Raw genomic sequence first — 18,002 nt, forward strand, 5'->3', positions numbered from 1 at the left:
AATTAAGCCTGCATGCAAGTGAAGAAACAGCCAAACTATTATATATCAAATGACTGAAGCTCTTAAATAGAACATTATACTGAATGTTCCCAAGAAAAGAGGACCAGAGACATAAGAAGGGGATAGGTGAATAATCAAACTTCAAGGGATATTTAACTGCTTTGTAGTGAGGTGTTTCCCCCACCCCGAAATACTATACTATTACACATATGTAGAAGAACAGAAAAATTTCCTTGACTTTTCATATTTCCTACATAAGAAACCAAAATTACACCCTCAATCGATTCATTCTGTTAGCAGTTATAAAATATTAAATACTTGATAACCTATTAACATTTTTAAACCCTACTTTTTCAAAATGATCTTATTAAAAACTGAAAAGAGTGTTTTCTGTAAGCATAATTTCCTTTATCACTTTAAAATACCTTTTCCCAGAATGAGACTTACACAAATTACTTCAAAGACTGAAGAAGTGTTCAGTGCCTTTACCTCACTGTTTTCTTCTTGATAATTGTTCCCAGTCTTGTGTCTGAAGAACCCAACCGTGCCTCCTCAATCACTCAGTGTAGCCACAACTGAGACACTACTGAAACCTGTACCCAAGTCAAGGCAGGATTTCAAGCACATTCCCTCACTCATACAGGCAAAAAACAGTGCTGTAGGTGACAAAGCACTACCCTTTCTCTTCACTGGTGGTAAACATGGAAGTATAAGAATATCAGCTTAAAAATAAATGCACAAAAAAAGTGTTTAAAGTCCTACTGTTATGTCTGTATGTTCCAGGTGAAAATGCAGAATATTTTCATTTGAATTCAAGTGGAAACTTTGTTTTCTCTAACGTTAATGAATAGCAACAGAAATTTAGAAGCAAAGAAATAAAGTTGCTCACTGTGGTCTTATCAAAGAAATTTAAGGCATCTCTTAATTACTAATGTACTTCATCATAGAGTGGCTCAGGTTGGAAGGGATCTTAAAGACCATCCAGTTCCAACCACCCTATCATGGACAGGGATGCCACCCATGAGATCAGGTGGCCCAAGGCCTCATCCAATCTGGTCTTGAACACTTACCTCCAGGCACGAGGCATCTACAACTTCTCTGGGCAACCTGTTCCAGTGCCTCACCACCCTCTGAGTGATGAATTTCCTCCTAAATTTTTCCTTATTTCTTTTCCTAAAACAGAATATTTTGAAAACTCCCAAGAAAAACATTATAGAAGTTGAAGAAAGTAGACAAGAACTCTGCCCTCAAATTTGAGAGAATCCCAGCATTAAAATAAACAAACGTATAACCCAGTTTTCCAAAATTAAGACTTCAAAATTAAGACCTCTCCAAAATTAAGACCATCATTCCAATCATATTCTGTGTGCAGACAACAGTGAATCTTTGTTTCTACAGAAAGACTCAAGTTCATGTATTCCAGGAACACACTAACAAAACCTTATAAATTTACTATTCCACGTCCATATGCTATTATCGTTTGTTGTTTTTAAGTAGGTAATTACCTTGAAAATCCAAAAATAAAAATATTAATCTTCAGGCTTTTTTTTTTTTTTTAAATTTAACATTGCAACAACTTCATAAGGAATAATTATTTTTACATACAGAATTCTAAAAATGGGGTGATCTTTCCATTTTACCATCCTGGACTTCCACCTGGCAGAAAGATTGAGTATGTGCACATACTTCAGTCTAAAGGAGACTCTTGTTCACCCTTTATACTGACCTCACCTAATATAATGCACAGCTTAGATTACATCCTTTCTCAATTCCAGACTGTTATCCTCAGCATAAACAATTGCTCTGGATGCACTCCAAAATTCTCTTTTCAGCATCATGGCACAAAACCACTCAGCTATATGACAAACTTCATCATGAAGGGCAGAAGAGTTTATACAGCAAATGGTTTCCTTAAAGAGATTTCTACTGGAAGGCTCAGATGGTCTGAATATTGTCTTACATCATCCTCACTACAGAACTCTGGAAGTGACTGCAGAGGTAAGCAGCCATATGGTAAAACCAAGCGACGCATGCATCAGTTCCTATTATTTTTCAGTGAACACAAAATGCAAAGCTGTTGCATTTGCACAAAACAGAAAACAGCACAGAAAATCTCAAGTACAGGGTTCATATTAGATAGGAATCCATTTTTAAGCACACTTAAGTATTCCTCTATTTTGCCACACTTTTTAAAGCTATATTCCTCAGGAATGCAATTAAAGAAGTTATCTTAAGCAGTGCCCATGGATTTGAGAACTTGGGAATTTTGCTCTGTGTGCTTCACAAATACCTTCCCATGCAAGAGAACTGAAAAACAGGCGTATATTCAAAGGTACCGAATTACTATTTCAGTTTCTTACTAGACACTACAGTTTCAGGTATATAATTTATACTTCATGGAAATTAACACAAAAACAATAAGCACATTTAGAATAAATTGTTACAGTATCTTTGTGTACTATATAATATATAGCAATTATTGTTTGAACTGTCTTGTAGCAAAAATAGCTACCATGTACTTTTTGTATTGATTCACAGTTGTACTTTGTTTTCTCTGTGATTCTATTCAAAAAAAATTAACCACCAATTTAGAAACATTTCACAATCTTTCTAAAGCCACCAAATTTCTAAGTTCCACCAGCAAACATATGAGAAAGATACTGTGTATTGAGCTGATTTCAACTAATCCACTAAAATTAGTTTTAAACTGTGACACTGGAAACCTCAGAAAGTGTCTCAAAAGTACTCAGGGTAACAACAATTAGTGTTCTTACAGCAGCTATAGATGATTAAAAGCAGATGCTACTGCCTACAGCTTATTTGGAAGTCTGTTTAAAAAAAAATATAACACTCCTCCACATCCCCAAAATCTTCAACTACTATCGCTACATTTCCTGCAACACAGAAGTAGAAACTCTCAAAGGCAAAGCAACAGGATCTTGTGATAATTTTAATATTAACCTATGCTGTTGAAATGTCTGATTAACATAGTAGAACTTGAACATTAATCTACTAGTATAATTAACACACTGGAAATATGTATTTATTTTTAACGGTAAAGTTTTCAACGAAATTCCTTGATTTTCAACTACAGAAAGAACGCAACTGTTCCTGCTAGACTTATCTTCTATTTCATGCCATACTTCATTGCATCTATGTATTACTGATCCTGGCTTAAGAGGTAGCAGAATGATAGCAATTTTTGATTAAAATATAAGTCCAGACTAGAAACTTCATAGCCTTGTGAAAACAAGTTTTGCTGTCTAAGCCAGGATAAAATACAAAGAAAACTAGAGCTAAGATTCTCAGAAATATTTTAAAAACAAATTTACCCTAGCCTGTATCGGCAGTTCAGCTCTACAGGCAAATGAGTTGCTCCCATCTTCCACTTAAAAACATTCTTTTTAATCTTTTTTTTTTTTTTTTTTTTCAAATTTAAAGGATAATGGTGCTGCCTTATGAGCAACTGTAGATGTGACCTGCAAGTAGACAATTAATTGGTTTATTAGAATGGTATTTCATACTATATTCTGTAGGTTACTAGCTTCTTTAACCAATGTTGGAAGTAGGCATTAAAAAGAGCAACCAACTTGTTGTTTCTAGCTATCTGCTTCCTCATAAACTTTCCATTTCCCCTCTCACTTAACACAGTGAGAAAATAATTACCTTCGAATTTCTTATAACACAGTCAAAGTAGATTTTCATTTTTTCCAGTGTCCTTACCCAAGGAGGTGTTGGCAAAGGAATCCTGCAAGCATCGATAACTTCATTTTTAGTCTTCAGCAATTGATTTGTTCTTCCCCTCAAAAATGCATTCATTTTGTAAACATACTTTGGGATTGAGCATCAATCCCTAAATGGTCATAAGACCTCAACTACTAGTAAGACTTCAATTTAAATATTCATTTTTCATTTTACAGAAAAAGCAATATAGAATTTCAGAGCTCAGGAAAATGAAAAGCCTAAAAATCTCGAGTAATAAACTTTAAACACTCAAAGTAGAAAGTGGGAGGGAAGAGGAAAGAAAGTTGAAATCTCTTGGATTTTTTTTTCCTTTCTCCAGCCTTCAGCTGTTTCTATTTACTTAGATTAACTTTTTTTTTCTTTTTTTTTTTTTTTTAAACATGGAAAGCATCTAGGAATCTAATGTCAATAGCTGATTTTCAACAACAAAAGGAGTATCACCTATCCTTGGTCTACTTAACATCAAATATGTTTGGCATATGTTTTCAAGTTGCTATTTCCTTATTTTAAAAACCAACTTTAAGGACTCATTTTTGAACTTCTAAGCTCAATCTATTTTAATCTCAAGTTTAAAAAAACACAAACATATGTAGGTTTCCTTTGCATGAACAATAATACTTTATTATTATTAATGATCCTGACTGATTATTTACCATCCTGACTTATTTGGTTTTGAAAAAGTGAAATAAAAACTTTAGTGTTTTCTTTCCTTTTTTTTTTTTTTTTTCCCCTCCTCAGGGGAAGAAGGGAAGTGGAGGAAAGGGAAGTGGGAATTCAGTACTGCCATCACTTTTGTTTTCTGCAAAAGCAAAAGTGAGGCTTCACCCTACATTATGAAGTGATAAATTTCTACAATTTTTACATAAATCTTTCTGCCAAGAAGAGATGATCTAATGTGTTTAATTAGGAAAATGATAAGTCATTACTTTCTTTACTTCTCTTAAAAGCAAAGAGAATAGGCAAGATAAGAATAAAGAGTACTCTTCTTTCCTGTGAAGCCCTTTGATAAATTCACTCACTTAAATGGCCTCAGTACAATCACTAAATAAAACATTATATATACAGAAAAACCACCTATTTTACTAAGTAAGTCTCCAGAGAACTTCATTCTGAGCTCTTTGTTTTTGACCATATTGATAAATCTCCTACAGAACAAAATTACTTGAGCTCATAGCAATGACTTATTATACAGATGTGCTTTTTCAATCTTGTGTTTGTTTAGACGTGTCTATCCTTTAATGAGATTTGATAGGACTCTATTTGCACAGTAATTAGACTGAAGAGATCAAGGGGAGTACGGTTAACAGATTATTACTTGCACATTTCACTCACTCCCAACTAAACTTGTTCTGTCAATCATAGTAAAATAAACTTTTGTGGTATGTACTATCTAAAATAAAAATGGCAACCTATGTGGTGAATAACTTATTGTGCTTCAAAATAACATTATATCAATTGACAACCAATTATGAGGGGCTACAACACAGGTATGTAGAAATATTGAGTAACTAGCCTTCTTAAAGGAGAGATGATACAGGGAACCAGGAAAAACAGATGTTTCATTGCAATTCGCATTGCAAACTATATTAAAAAAAAAAAAAAGCTACCATTTTACACGGGACTGCCAAAAAAAAATAGAAGGAAAAAAATTAGCCAAGCAAATTTAGCATCAAATGCTTTTTGACAAGTGTTAAACTCTCTTTGCCGAACCAAGTTTAGAACAGTTCTCCCTGTTTTTCTAAGGGATACAAATTTTATAGAACACTTCCCTTATTCATTGAGGCACACTTTACATGAAATGCTATTTCAGCTGTTCAGGCCTGTCATGTAACCATGTGGGCCACAACAGAACCTAGAAGAAAAATCAGCCAATGCTACTCTCAGTTCATCTATTACTACTCTAAGATCAGTGTGGAACCAATGAGTACTTTCTGTATTACAATTTCACTAATAGTTTTCTGAGCATGATACAATTTATCTCAATGACAAATGAAAGTAATTTTGGCACATAAATAACCTTAGAGAGATCATCCTTACAAAGAATACTGCATGTCTCCCTAAAATTTAGGGGAGAACCACCAACGTAGTCCCATCTGAAACTGAATCTCATGCAATGGCTACAGCTAGGAGCTAATTTGGAAGAACAGACAGCTACCACTTGAAGCACCACACTGGCCAGCTCATTTGGATGCTCTGACCTCCAAAAACCTTCAGTTTCTATCAACTTTTAGGTACAGGTACCTAGTCTTTATGTTAATCCATGAAACAGCATTCCTCAAGAAAAACACAGTATTCATTTCAAGACTAAAAGTAATATAAGAGATCGACACAATTATTTGCAGGTCACTTCTGATCTTTTGGCCATAAATATACAATTGATTTTTGGAAAAGGGTTACTTTACATATAAAACTGCCAGTTGATTGTTTTCTACTTTCTAGATATGGTTCTTAACTGTTTTATTCCATTATTATCCATTTTGTCTCTCTTTCATGAGCTTTCAAAAACTGGATTTCAATTATCTGTATATTACACAATACATACATTAAGGTCAGAAAAAAACGGCAATTGCCTTGATGATCCTATTCTCCTTCCCCGCCATGAGAGATAGCATGCCTAACTTTCCTTTAATGTGAATCTTCTTTTCATGCATCCCTATTTGGACCCCTCTTCATTTATGGCATTTTCCTTATATACTCTCTAATCTCAAATCTATACAAACATCACCTTTTCACCCAGCAAAAGCTCCTATTCACAACAGTTACAGTGCACCTATTGAACTGCTCACATAACTTGCCGCAGCAATAACATAAGAATGCTGTGAAAGTTGTCAATTTCAGTGTGGATTACTAAAAGCAAGATCATTATGACATTTAGACTGATGAGGAATGATTCTCTACAATGTCCTGAATTGATCTAATTTTAGACTAGATGACAGTATTACTGAAATACCATAATTAAATTCAGGTAAGAGTAATTGTGCTATTCAAGATAAGAATGAATTCAATTGGCTACCAGTGGTGACCTGAATATTTTAAAATAGACCATTTGACAGTTTAGGACAATTGGCTGCAATTTTTCAGTCTTTGCTTTATATATCAATATATTGATTTATTACCATAACACTTCTTGTGCAGCTACATTACAGAGACTTCATGTAAAGCTATGATTGCTGCATTGCATGTTATTATGGGAAACTGGATACTTTAAAGAAATTTACACATTCACACACTATTTTCTAAGCTTCAGAGCATCTGTGTATTTAAAGTCTCCTAGTCTGTCATATCAGTACAGTACAGTGAAACAATTACGCTACTAATATTTAATAATATTTCTAATATTTCATTACTTTTGTTGATGTTCCCACTACTCATTCCCTTCAAGAAAGGCAATCTATTAATGAATGCTACAACTCCAAATATGTAATTTAAAGTGCCTTCTTGCTGACATCTACAATGATAACTAAAAGAAGTGGAAAACAAAGTAACAAATGATTTTCACAAGCATGTGAAAGGTATAGAAGTTTTTGTAAAGTACTTTGGTGCCTTTATAGTCACCTTCATAAAGTTCAGTCTACCAGAAATATAATGCTAAGGACACATGCAGGCAGTTTTTTGTTGTTGTTTATTTCTGTTTGTTTCTAAAGTCAAACTATAATCAAAATAAATATAAGAGCTTTGGGGGGGGGGGGAGAAGAGGGAATAAAATCTCACTATTGCATCACAAGCAGTGCTTTCTTAAAAACTGTTTGTCATTACAAAACAATCTTTGCCAGCCAAATCCAATTCCAATGCTAATGCATACTATAGGGATCTGTAAATATACTGCTTTCCTGTATTTAGTGAAGGTAGAGTGGTAGAAAACAAATTAAAGTCAGCATAGCTGAAGGTTTTTACATCATGAAACAACGTACACTTCTGTTCCTATGGTAATTACCTTACAATCAGTGTACAAAAAAAAAATCAATCATTAAGTGACTGACTGAGAATCTGGCTCATTGACAACTGATTCTGTATTAATTTTAATCTAGTTGGAATTACGATCAAAATATGTCCCCAAGGAATACACATTTGCGATAAACATGACCTGCCACTGGATGTCATTGCTACTGCATAAATGCAACTATATCTGACTAAATCCTCAGAAGTTAAGGAAGAGAACCGTTCATCGAATACACATACACTTTGGAGAATCCACTCTTTTGTATATGATACATTAGATCTCTTCTAATTTTCCCCTACATCTTTCCTTCTCCCCTCCCAATGAGCATGGGATCACCTGTGTCCCAAAACCAGTATGGATTAAACTTCTAAGGAAACGTCTTAGTTGAGAGACAGTAGTAAAAGTGTCTTTAGAATAGAGCTATGCAAGGTAAGAAACACAGTTACAGACAAAGGTTAATTGAAATAAAGACTGTTATTAGCTCAAGGGTCCAAAGAGGAAAAACAGTGAAAGGCAGAGAACTGTAAAAGCAAAAAAGTAGGGAGTCTGAAGAGGATAACCCAGTACCATCAAGGGTCTGTTACAAGCACTGGAAACCTCCTTTCTCTCATCTTAACGATGGCTGCCTGATCAAAAAGACTCCTCAGGTGTCTTACTGGAAGCTAGGAGTGCACTAGTAATCTTTAAACCCTATAGTTAACACGCACAAAGGATACAGTAGTAGTTTGCAGTTGAGTATAACCTCTTTGCACTTCTTAAGACACGGACAAATAGTGACCCTGAGATGGGCAGTAAGAACATAAACACCAGATTATCTGCATTTTGTAACTCATTCTGATGTGCCAACTTTCCTCAAGTGCATTAGGCAAGGAACCATAATCTTTAATACAGTAATATCCCATAAAGCACCAACTTACAGCAACATAAAACGCTAAATGTGCAAATGTGACAGAGTAGTACTGTATTCGTTTCTTCCTGTAAATCAACTGTTACAAGCCACGGTGATGCTCCCACATAAGTCAACATGTTTTTACTCCCACAGAAATCTGATATGTAGAGCTCAAGAGCTCAACTTTGAATTGTTGTCTACTTAAGCCTGGAAAATTTCTCTGAACATTTAAGTAATGAAAATTATTACTAACCAAACACTAATATCTGAAGGAACATTTGCCAAGTCATTCCACCTAATAATGACAACTGTGGTGACTAAAGATTGGGGCAGTTGGTAGCCAAAACAAAGTAAAACAGTCTTAGGTAAAGAAGAGCTGTTTAAGCAAAAATTAAATACTGACCTTAACAGAGATTGTGGAAAATGTTAGAAGATCAACATGCCTTTAAGATCCTCAAGTGCAGTAAATTACTACTGAGACCAGTGGACATCTTTTCTTGTGAAATACCACACGGAGCTATACTGGATTTAAGCACGAGGTGGCAGAAAGAGCCACTGTCTCAGCATCCAAGCATAAGCGTGATGCAAGGGAGCATCCAATATACCTGCATGAGGCTGGAACACAGGATACAGATCCTCCAGGTGACCCACACCATTCTGAAGAGGCAGCTGGAGGACTGTCCTGGTTAGATGCACTCTAAAACAGAGCTAAATGTGTACTTGGGCAGCTGAATCAATCTCCAGCCAGCTATTCAACTTCTGCTGCACTGACAGCTGTCTAAAAGCTGTTTCTGAACTACAGTAGTTTATAACCCACTTTAAGAGAAATTGGGGGGGGGGGGGGGCGTGGAATGGGAACAACTAACAACTTGAACAACCTGAACTACAGTCTGCAGAATTCAGGAGCTGCTCTGTGAACAGATCAGAAGACTGAGCTGGAAAAGACATCTGGTTCGCCAGTAGGCAACCAGAATGTCATCTGCTGTCCTGATATAAATTGTTGTGGCTTGTGGGACACAGATTATATAATCTGAACCCTACCTATAGCATTTCAAAGCACATTTGAACATCACTTGATACCTACTATATAAAATCGATGAAGGAAGACTAAAGAAAATGAGATTTCTTGCATTACATGGCTTAGTTAAGCAAATTTCAGTTCCTCTACAACATTACAAGCCTTTATTCCCAAACTGGAGGAGTATCGCCAACAAATACAAGCAAGACAGAAGTTGTAGGTGGACAGGCCAAAGCATTGCCACTAGCTATGACTTGGTGCCTGCAAAGAAGAACTAAAGCACAAGTACACAAAATTTCATCCAAAAATTTGCTCTTAAAAACAGAGCCTCAAAAAAAGCCTTACAAGAGATTCTTGGGATGTCTGCTGGCCCCAGAACCTTGTAACTTTCTGATTATATTGCTGTGTTCAAGGAAGCAGCACTTACTAATTAAGAACAGGATTAAATCTAAACTCTAACTTTTGTGCCAACTTCTTCCCCTAGATTGAACAACAACTTAAAATGTTGGCTAAATATTCAGATGTCACAGAATTAATAAGAAAAAAAAATAGAGCATCACACTATTTTTACCAAGTTTTATCATTCTCCTAAATATCTGTGTAAGATGAGCATTTATCTGGATACTTACTGTGCCTTAGAATTAGCTTAAGAAAGTAGAATCTAACAAAACCTAATGAGAGAAGAAAACAGTCTTAAAAAAATGAAAATAATTCTCTCAGATCTTAACAAGCCAAGGAGGGGCAGCATCATTTACAAGGAGAATGAAAGCAAATGGCAAACATCTTTGCTAGGTAATATCTTGTTCTTAATTCTTTTTAAATTGTTTTACCTGTTTAGTATTTTAGACACATTTGCTATGTGCAGATGAATTGATGAATGAATTTAAATCAAAACACAATCAACTACTCTGGTTGTGATCCCACCTGGTCTACAGGGTCTATAGTGACACTTCTAATGAACTTGGCAGCTGGATAATGTTCAAATATGATTTGAGTAGGGAAGAAGTGAAACACTTAGCTTGTGTTATGTTAATTAAGAGCAGAATCCTTACTTAAGATGCATTTTGAGTGAGCTGTATCAAACAGGATCACAGTAGAAACAAGGTACTTAATTTACCACAGAATGAACTACACTGTGCCAGGTAAACTACAGGTCCAGAGCTTGTAGTGTCTCTTATCTTACAGCACTATCCTTTCCTGAATTCAGGGAGAAGAAAACCACATTTTAATATGAATCAAGACAAAGTATATAAAAAGCAATAATATTTTTCAAAACAGAAACTTAAAAGAAACCCCAATCCCCACTCACAGTTTGTGAGTTTGAGTTTTGGTTTGCTTTGATTTAAGGGATGCAAGAGGGGAAGAACAGGAGGGAATGGAAAGATAGATTCACCAAATTAACATGATTGAGGAAAAAACTGCCCAGCTCCAGACTTTAGAAAAACTGGGAAAAAAAATATATCAAAATTATGAAAGTGGATGTTTTTGTTTTTTTTTTAAAGAAAAAATCAACAATACTTGTTTTCAAGAAAAGTTAAGTAGAAAATATTATTTTACCGATCCAGTTATTTTACCTCCAAGTTCTCTTTTCACTGAAATTCAGGTTTTATTCTCACATCACACCACCTTGAACAGGATAATTTTTAAGTTGTTTACAATTTACCAAAAAAGTTCACTGTTTATGCAACACTTACATAAACATGGATTAAAAATACATTCTGCTTCTCATTAGGTGTTGTCACAAAGATTGCCATAAAAAACATGACATGCTTTTATCTTCTTATATTACACTGTGGTGCTAGAGATGCAACATCTAGGTTGAATAGTTTTAATAGTTTTTTGTTGTTGCTGTTGTTTGTTTGTTTTCGTTTGTTTTTTTTTGCATGGATATAGATCTTTGCCACCTTCTGTTACGGTAAGCGTTGACATTCACCTTCCTAGACAACAAAATAATCATGCAAATGATGTAAAACAATGTTCTTTAAGTCTGGGCATTCAAAGAAAATATTGACAGACTAAACTGATACAGCAATTGTTTCTTAATTTTCTTCATGGCAGACAATTAGTTTCTCTCAACTCCAGTGTAAATTGAGCATTCTTTGCATTTGATGTCTAAGGACCTGTAAATTTAACAGGTTTTCCCCACTACAGAAGAGATACTATTCTGTATACTATTCAATAGACTGTGGTTGGTGTTATTTATTTTAGGATCATTTAGAACCATTTAGGTTGGAAAAGACCTCTAAGATCATCAAGTCCAACTATTAACCTAGCACTGACAAGTCTACCACTAAACCACGTACTTAAGAACCACATCCATGCATCTTCTGAATACCTTCAGGGATGGTGACTCAATTACTTCCCTGGGCAACCTGTTCCAATGCCTCACAACCCTTCCAGTGAAGAAATTCTTCCTAATATCCAACCCAAACCTCCCCTGGCACAACTCGAGGCCTTTTCCTCTTGTCCTATCATGTTGCTTGAGAGAAGAGACCAACCCCCACCCAACTACAACCTCCTTAGAGGTAGCTGTAGAGAGCAATAAGGTCTCTGAACCTCCATTTCTCTAGGCTAAACAACCCCAGTTCCCTCAGCTGTTCCTCGTAAGACTTGTTCTCTAGACCTCTCACCATCTCAGCTGCCCTTCTTTGGACACACTCCAGCACCTCAATGTACTTCTTGTAGTGAGGGGCCCAAACTGAACACATTATTCGAGGTTCAGCCTCACCACAGCCAAGTACAGGGGGACAATCACTCCCTAGTCCTACTGGCCACGCTATTTCTAATAAAAGCTAGTGTTGAAAAAAAACTGAGTCTACCTACTCCCCTCTTTCTGATGATAGCTTTTCATTTAACCAATATAGAAATTAGCGTGCATGTCAATGAAACAGATGGAAAAAATTATTATTTCCAATAAAATGTCAGTTCTGACTCTTTCCCCAATTTTGTTTGGGATCTTTATACACACAAAAGGGAAAACAAACAAACAAACAAACACTACACAGCATCCTATGCTTAAAGGTGAGGAAGGGACTTCCCTAAATGTTTAAAGCAAGAAAACTGAATTTGATGCATTTCACTTGAGGACAGGGGATAGAGAAAGAATGACATACAAGATCTTCAATAGGAAATATACTCAGAAGCTCTAGTCTGCTGGTTTCTCATCCCTTCTGCCTCCCTTACGGCTCTTGCAGTCTGGTGTCTACTCCAATCACATAATATAAAGAGTAATTATGCAGCAGTGCTCCTCCTCAACAAATATATGTATCACTAACTAAACAGACCTGTGTAGGAAGTTATTTTGCTCTGGATATATGCTTAACATTGCCTAGTTCTACCTAGAAAGCTGCTTCCTATTTTGTTCATTTACATATCTTCCCAAACACTCAACAACATCACCACTTGTTTCACCAATAAGAACAACCAGCCTCTGCTTGGAATAAAAAAAAAGGTCCATAACTGCATTCAATTAATTTCCTCACTGTGTAAGTTTGTATCACCACACACTTGTTTGATTATGCATAAGTACAAAATGTAATAAAATGTGAAATATTATTCTATTATATTAAAGCTTTAGGATTATCCAAAATGGAGTTTACTTGCACATGGATTCAAAGATTAATAGGAAGCAACCCAAACAGGAAATGGTTATGTTTAGACATACTACAAAGCATATGTTGCAATAATTAAAAGCACAATTCAAGAAGGCCCTCTGAATTCATTGTAAAATTATCCTAAATAAAAAGGAAATTAATAACAGCTCATCCTATTAAGTAGTACAGTGCATAAGTCACTTATTACACTGGTCACTCGGTTTAATTGAAATTGTGAGTTACTGTGCAAGAGCTTCCATTAAAAAGTTGACCTATGCTATGTAACATTACTTCTGCAAAAGTGACCTTCTTAAACAGTTACAGTCCCCATTAGTTATGAAACTGTCAGCCAAGAGCATAGCCTATGAGTACAATATAAAAAAAATCTTTTTTTTTGGCAACTACCAGAACCTACAGAATTCTGATCCAAGGTTTAAGGACGACTGCAACATAACAATATCCACTTAATGGCAATTCAAGGAAAGCAAGGGAGAGAAAAGAGGGAAGAAAAAAAAACCTGTAAATTGAACTTGCAAGCACACAAACCCTAATAAGGAACAGATTAACAATAGAGCAGAACTGTTAAATTGCTGACTGATGAGCCACTGAAGGAACTACTCAAGCATAACCTTGAAGAGGTTAAACCACAATTTTGTGATTGATAAAATGCGAAAACCAAATTATCATGCATCTCAAGAGGATGCAAAAAAAGCAAATTTATTATGGAATAAGAGGTGTGTGGAACTGTATAAAATGTATTGAGAAGTGTTTTAAGGATTGTGGGATTGCGTCAAACCTAGTGCGGGATGTTTAGGGGAAGAATCAAAAGACAAGGAAAGGGTGAAATCAAGGTGGTTCAGGGAAGAAATTGAAAGAAAAATGAGAGGAGACAAAAGCTCACTACATGTCGTCCCCCCTACCTCCACCTATCACTATGTAAAACAATTAAATATTCAGCATACAAGTCCCCACCCAGTACCTCAATGGAACACAAAGTAGATGTTAATAGTCACCTAGCATTAATGTGTCAACACACAATACATCTATACTAGCAAATTAAGTGTGCCTGGACTGGGTCTCTAGACCCTGGGCCATACTGCTCAGAACAGACTCTACATCTAAGTTCTTTAGCCTCCAAACCAAGATGCCCGCAAGCAATCTGCCTACTCTACTGAAAATGACCTCTGCTCTGTATTAGCTGTTGATCCATCTCTGTAAAGTTTTGGAATAGAGTTACTTGGCCTCGGCCAAAACCTTTACTACATTTCAACACTCCAACAGTTTAACAATAGATTTCCAGAGATTACAAGTTTTCTTCATTTTTTCTTATTCTTATATTTTAGACATAAATATATATTCTACTTAAATACTATATATTTCATTATAAATGCATTTATATACATAATTATGCAGTATATACTTATTCAGTATATACTTACGGTATACGTAAGTATACCATATATACAGGTAGACATTAATATGTTAACAAATAATTGAATATATTTAAAATATATAAAATAACTATATATAATTGTTTACATATTAAAAATACATACCTGCAAAATGTTGTACACATATAGTCATAGATAACAGAAGAACAACAAAAAAATTGAATGCACTTAATCTTAGTTTTTAAATATTTATCAAAATAGGTGAATTTAACTCATCATATTGTAACTGTTAAGCAATCCAAATGACTTTTTTTTTTTTCAGTTTGGCAAGTAGTACAGCTTTAATGTAACTTGTAAGAGATAATTATCATTAAAACACTTGAAATGACATTGCATGCTTACTTTGAATAATCAAAGAGCCTGCTGTCCCAGAGCTGATGAGTTCCTTTAGGACCGGAATGGAAGAAACAAGAATCTGTACCATCAAATTTGTTGAGACCATCTTCGGAGTTTTTTGATGCATGGCTGTGCACAACATCCAGCAGAACAGTGATACCCATTGAGTGCGCAACATCGATCATTTCCTTCAGATCATCTGGAGTTCCATAACGGCTATCAGCATGAAAAAGCAATGTGTTGTAAGGGGGGCAATCTGAACTTAAGCCAAAAATACTTACCATTACTAACAGCAAATACACGAATGTCACCAGTTCATCACCTAGTTTCCAACTGTATATAGTGTTTTTTTTTCACCCTCTGAAGTAGTAATTATTGATTAAAACTGTCAGTTAATTTTTTTATTTTTATTTTTTTAATTATTAAATGCCTTCATACATTTGCGCATGCAGCTGAAGCTGGATTAGCTGGAATATACTGTGACAGCTAGAATTACAGCTTTGATTTGTGTGATACACAAAGTGATTCACAGAACAGGTGATCACTGCCAAATTGATTTCAGACTTAAGAGGAAGCTATAAGCAAATACCTAAGCCAGTACTTTCTCTTTCCATTAAACTCCTACTTGCAAATAAACACAGGCATACTGATTTCAACAGGTGGGGAGTAAGGTAAAGTACAAAAGAGATGCTGAAGTACTTATACCTACCTTGATGCTGCAAAGAAGCTTGTAACCTGGTAACCAAAACTGGCATAGTATGCATGTTCCATAATAGCCATCAGCTGAACACAGTTATAGCCTATAGAAACAAAAGAAATAAAACACACCCCTAGCGTTAAAGATAATTTTAAAAAGGATTTGACTCCTGTAACTTACCAATTCCTTCTCTTATTTTAGCTGGTTTAACTGTAATGCATAATCAGCACCTAACTAGAGTTTCAGTTTCTCTCAGGAGGTAGTTCTACCTAGCAGTTTACACTTACATGACTTTCCATAAAAAATGGAAAGTTCAATCTTTAAGTGATCTATGTATAACTAGAACTGAGAGATGAAATGCATCTAAAAATCAGTAAGTGTTATGCAAACATTATCTTAATTTGACTTCAGAATACAAATATAATCTTAATTTGACTACGTGCATCTGCATGTCCTGAACTTCACTTTTGATACTTTCAGCATTGATCATGGGTGGGGGGGGGAGGGGGGAAATGCACTATACCTTATGCCTCATAGAGTCTTAAGTCTTACCACTCACAAAAAGTTTAATGATTATATTTCCCCTCTGTTAGAATCTTCCAAAAAAAAGATGAGACAGAAGTAATGCACTTTTGTTCTGAGTTTACCAAAGAACCAAGACAATACAAGAGTGTCCCTTGTATCACCCAAGGTGTTTCAGTGCAGTATTAAGGGAAAGAAATCTAAAGGGGAAAATAACATACTACCAGTGGAACTACTTACTATACATCTGAACCAAGGTATCTTTAGTGCCAGCAAATAAGCGCCCCAGCTAGCTAGCCATTAAGGATGGACAGCACAAGGTAACTTTCAAGTTTAACCTACAGTCTGTTGAGACACCCACAACTGCATCACTTCTCTTTATTAGTTTAACCAAAATCTTCACTTCAATCTCTAGTGTAAGCCATATACTTTTGTTGTTGGCTTTGTTTTCAACTTTTGCACCCATAAACAGGTTATTACTAGATGGCATGAGCTCGGCAGTTTGTCAGATGCATCAGTGTTTTATAATTCAAGCTCACTGTATTTATTTACAGCATTTCTGAAAATAATAGCACTGAATTAATCTCATTTTTACTACTTTGCTATTTTAATGCACATATTTCTACAAGTTATTAATATCTCAGCTTTTTTGAAATACTGATGTCTCTAAGCTCGGCTAACAAGATATTTCAAAATTGAATCAAATATCCCTTAAAAACTTTTCCTAAAAAAGAAATACAACTCCCACAGACTTTGCTCACTTAAAATAAGAGCAACAGCCATCATGTTCTGCATACCCAAAATTTAGTATTCCTTTTATTTTGTGGTATATCAGCCTTTTAATGACATTTCTCCTCCCCAAAGAACAACCTGTACATAAAGTAGAAAGCTGTCATAGTTCTGACACCCATACCTGAGGTGTGGGAGACAGAGGGATTTGGCCAACCTCTTTTCAGTGGTTTGTGGGGATAGGACAAGGGGTAATGGCCACAAGATAGAGCACAGGAAGTTCCTCACCAACATGCAAAAGAACTTCCTCACAGTGAGGGTGACGGAGCACTGGAACAGGCTGCCCAGGGAGGTTGTGGAGTCTCATTCTCTGGAGATATTCAAGGCCTGTCTGGACGCCTACCTGGGCAGCCTGCTCTAAGGAACCTGCTTTGGCAGGGGGGTCGGACCTGATGATCTTTTGAGGTCCCTTCCAACCCCTTCGATTCTGTGATTCTGGTAAACCTATTAACCTCCTAGAAAGAAGAAAGTACCTTGACAGCTGGGAAAGGAGCATAGATATTTAACGAACAATCCAAATATATTTTGTGAGGGCCTCTAGATGTGCAAACTCACTCATCCCACCTACAAACTCAACTTTATTGAAAGGTAAAAAACATGCTTTGTGCAGCACTGACTCAACAAGTAAGCCCCCAAGAAAGACGTATAGCTTCTACAGGCACTCTGATAAATAAAAATCAAACAACTGATAAACACAGCCACCATGTATGGAGACATCAGCTATGCATGTCAACGTTTGACATTTCAGTGCAATAAAACATATTTCATCACAGGAAATAAAAGTTAACAAGTTCTAATATTGTCCATTACATAAACAGTGAGAAGACAACACAAGAATTTAAAAATAAAAATAAAATCACTAGACAGATTGAGATGAACAGTTTGCTATGCTTCTTGATTTAATCATGCCAGCTACTTCACATATACCCTCCAATATACTAGAAGTTCTTTTCTAAGAGAGGATTTCTTGTGTTTAAAGTTAACATGTTCTGACACCATAAAGCAACTGTTAAGCAATAGAAA

At 35.6% G+C, this 18,002-nt stretch overlaps 1 protein-coding gene across 2 annotated transcripts in view; it reads right to left on the bottom strand.

Moving 5' to 3' along the window:
* GBE1 (1,4-alpha-glucan branching enzyme 1) overlaps nt 1-18,002 on the bottom strand; it is a 174,200-nt gene that overhangs the window by 86,719 nt on the left and 69,479 nt on the right. For both annotated transcript variants that reach the window (XM_035541127.2, XM_035541126.2), the window contains exons 6-7: nt 15,681-15,771; nt 14,978-15,187 (exon numbers count right to left, since the gene is read on the bottom strand). In XM_035541127.2, coding sequence (XP_035397020.1) covers nt 14,978-15,187; nt 15,681-15,771 — 301 coding nt within the window. The remainder of the gene's footprint in view (nt 1-14,977; nt 15,188-15,680; nt 15,772-18,002) is intronic.

Source organism: Cygnus atratus, chromosome 1 (genome assembly GCF_013377495.2).
Source record: "Cygnus atratus isolate AKBS03 ecotype Queensland, Australia chromosome 1, CAtr_DNAZoo_HiC_assembly, whole genome shotgun sequence".
Classification (NCBI taxonomy): domain Eukaryota; kingdom Metazoa; phylum Chordata; class Aves; order Anseriformes; family Anatidae; genus Cygnus; species Cygnus atratus.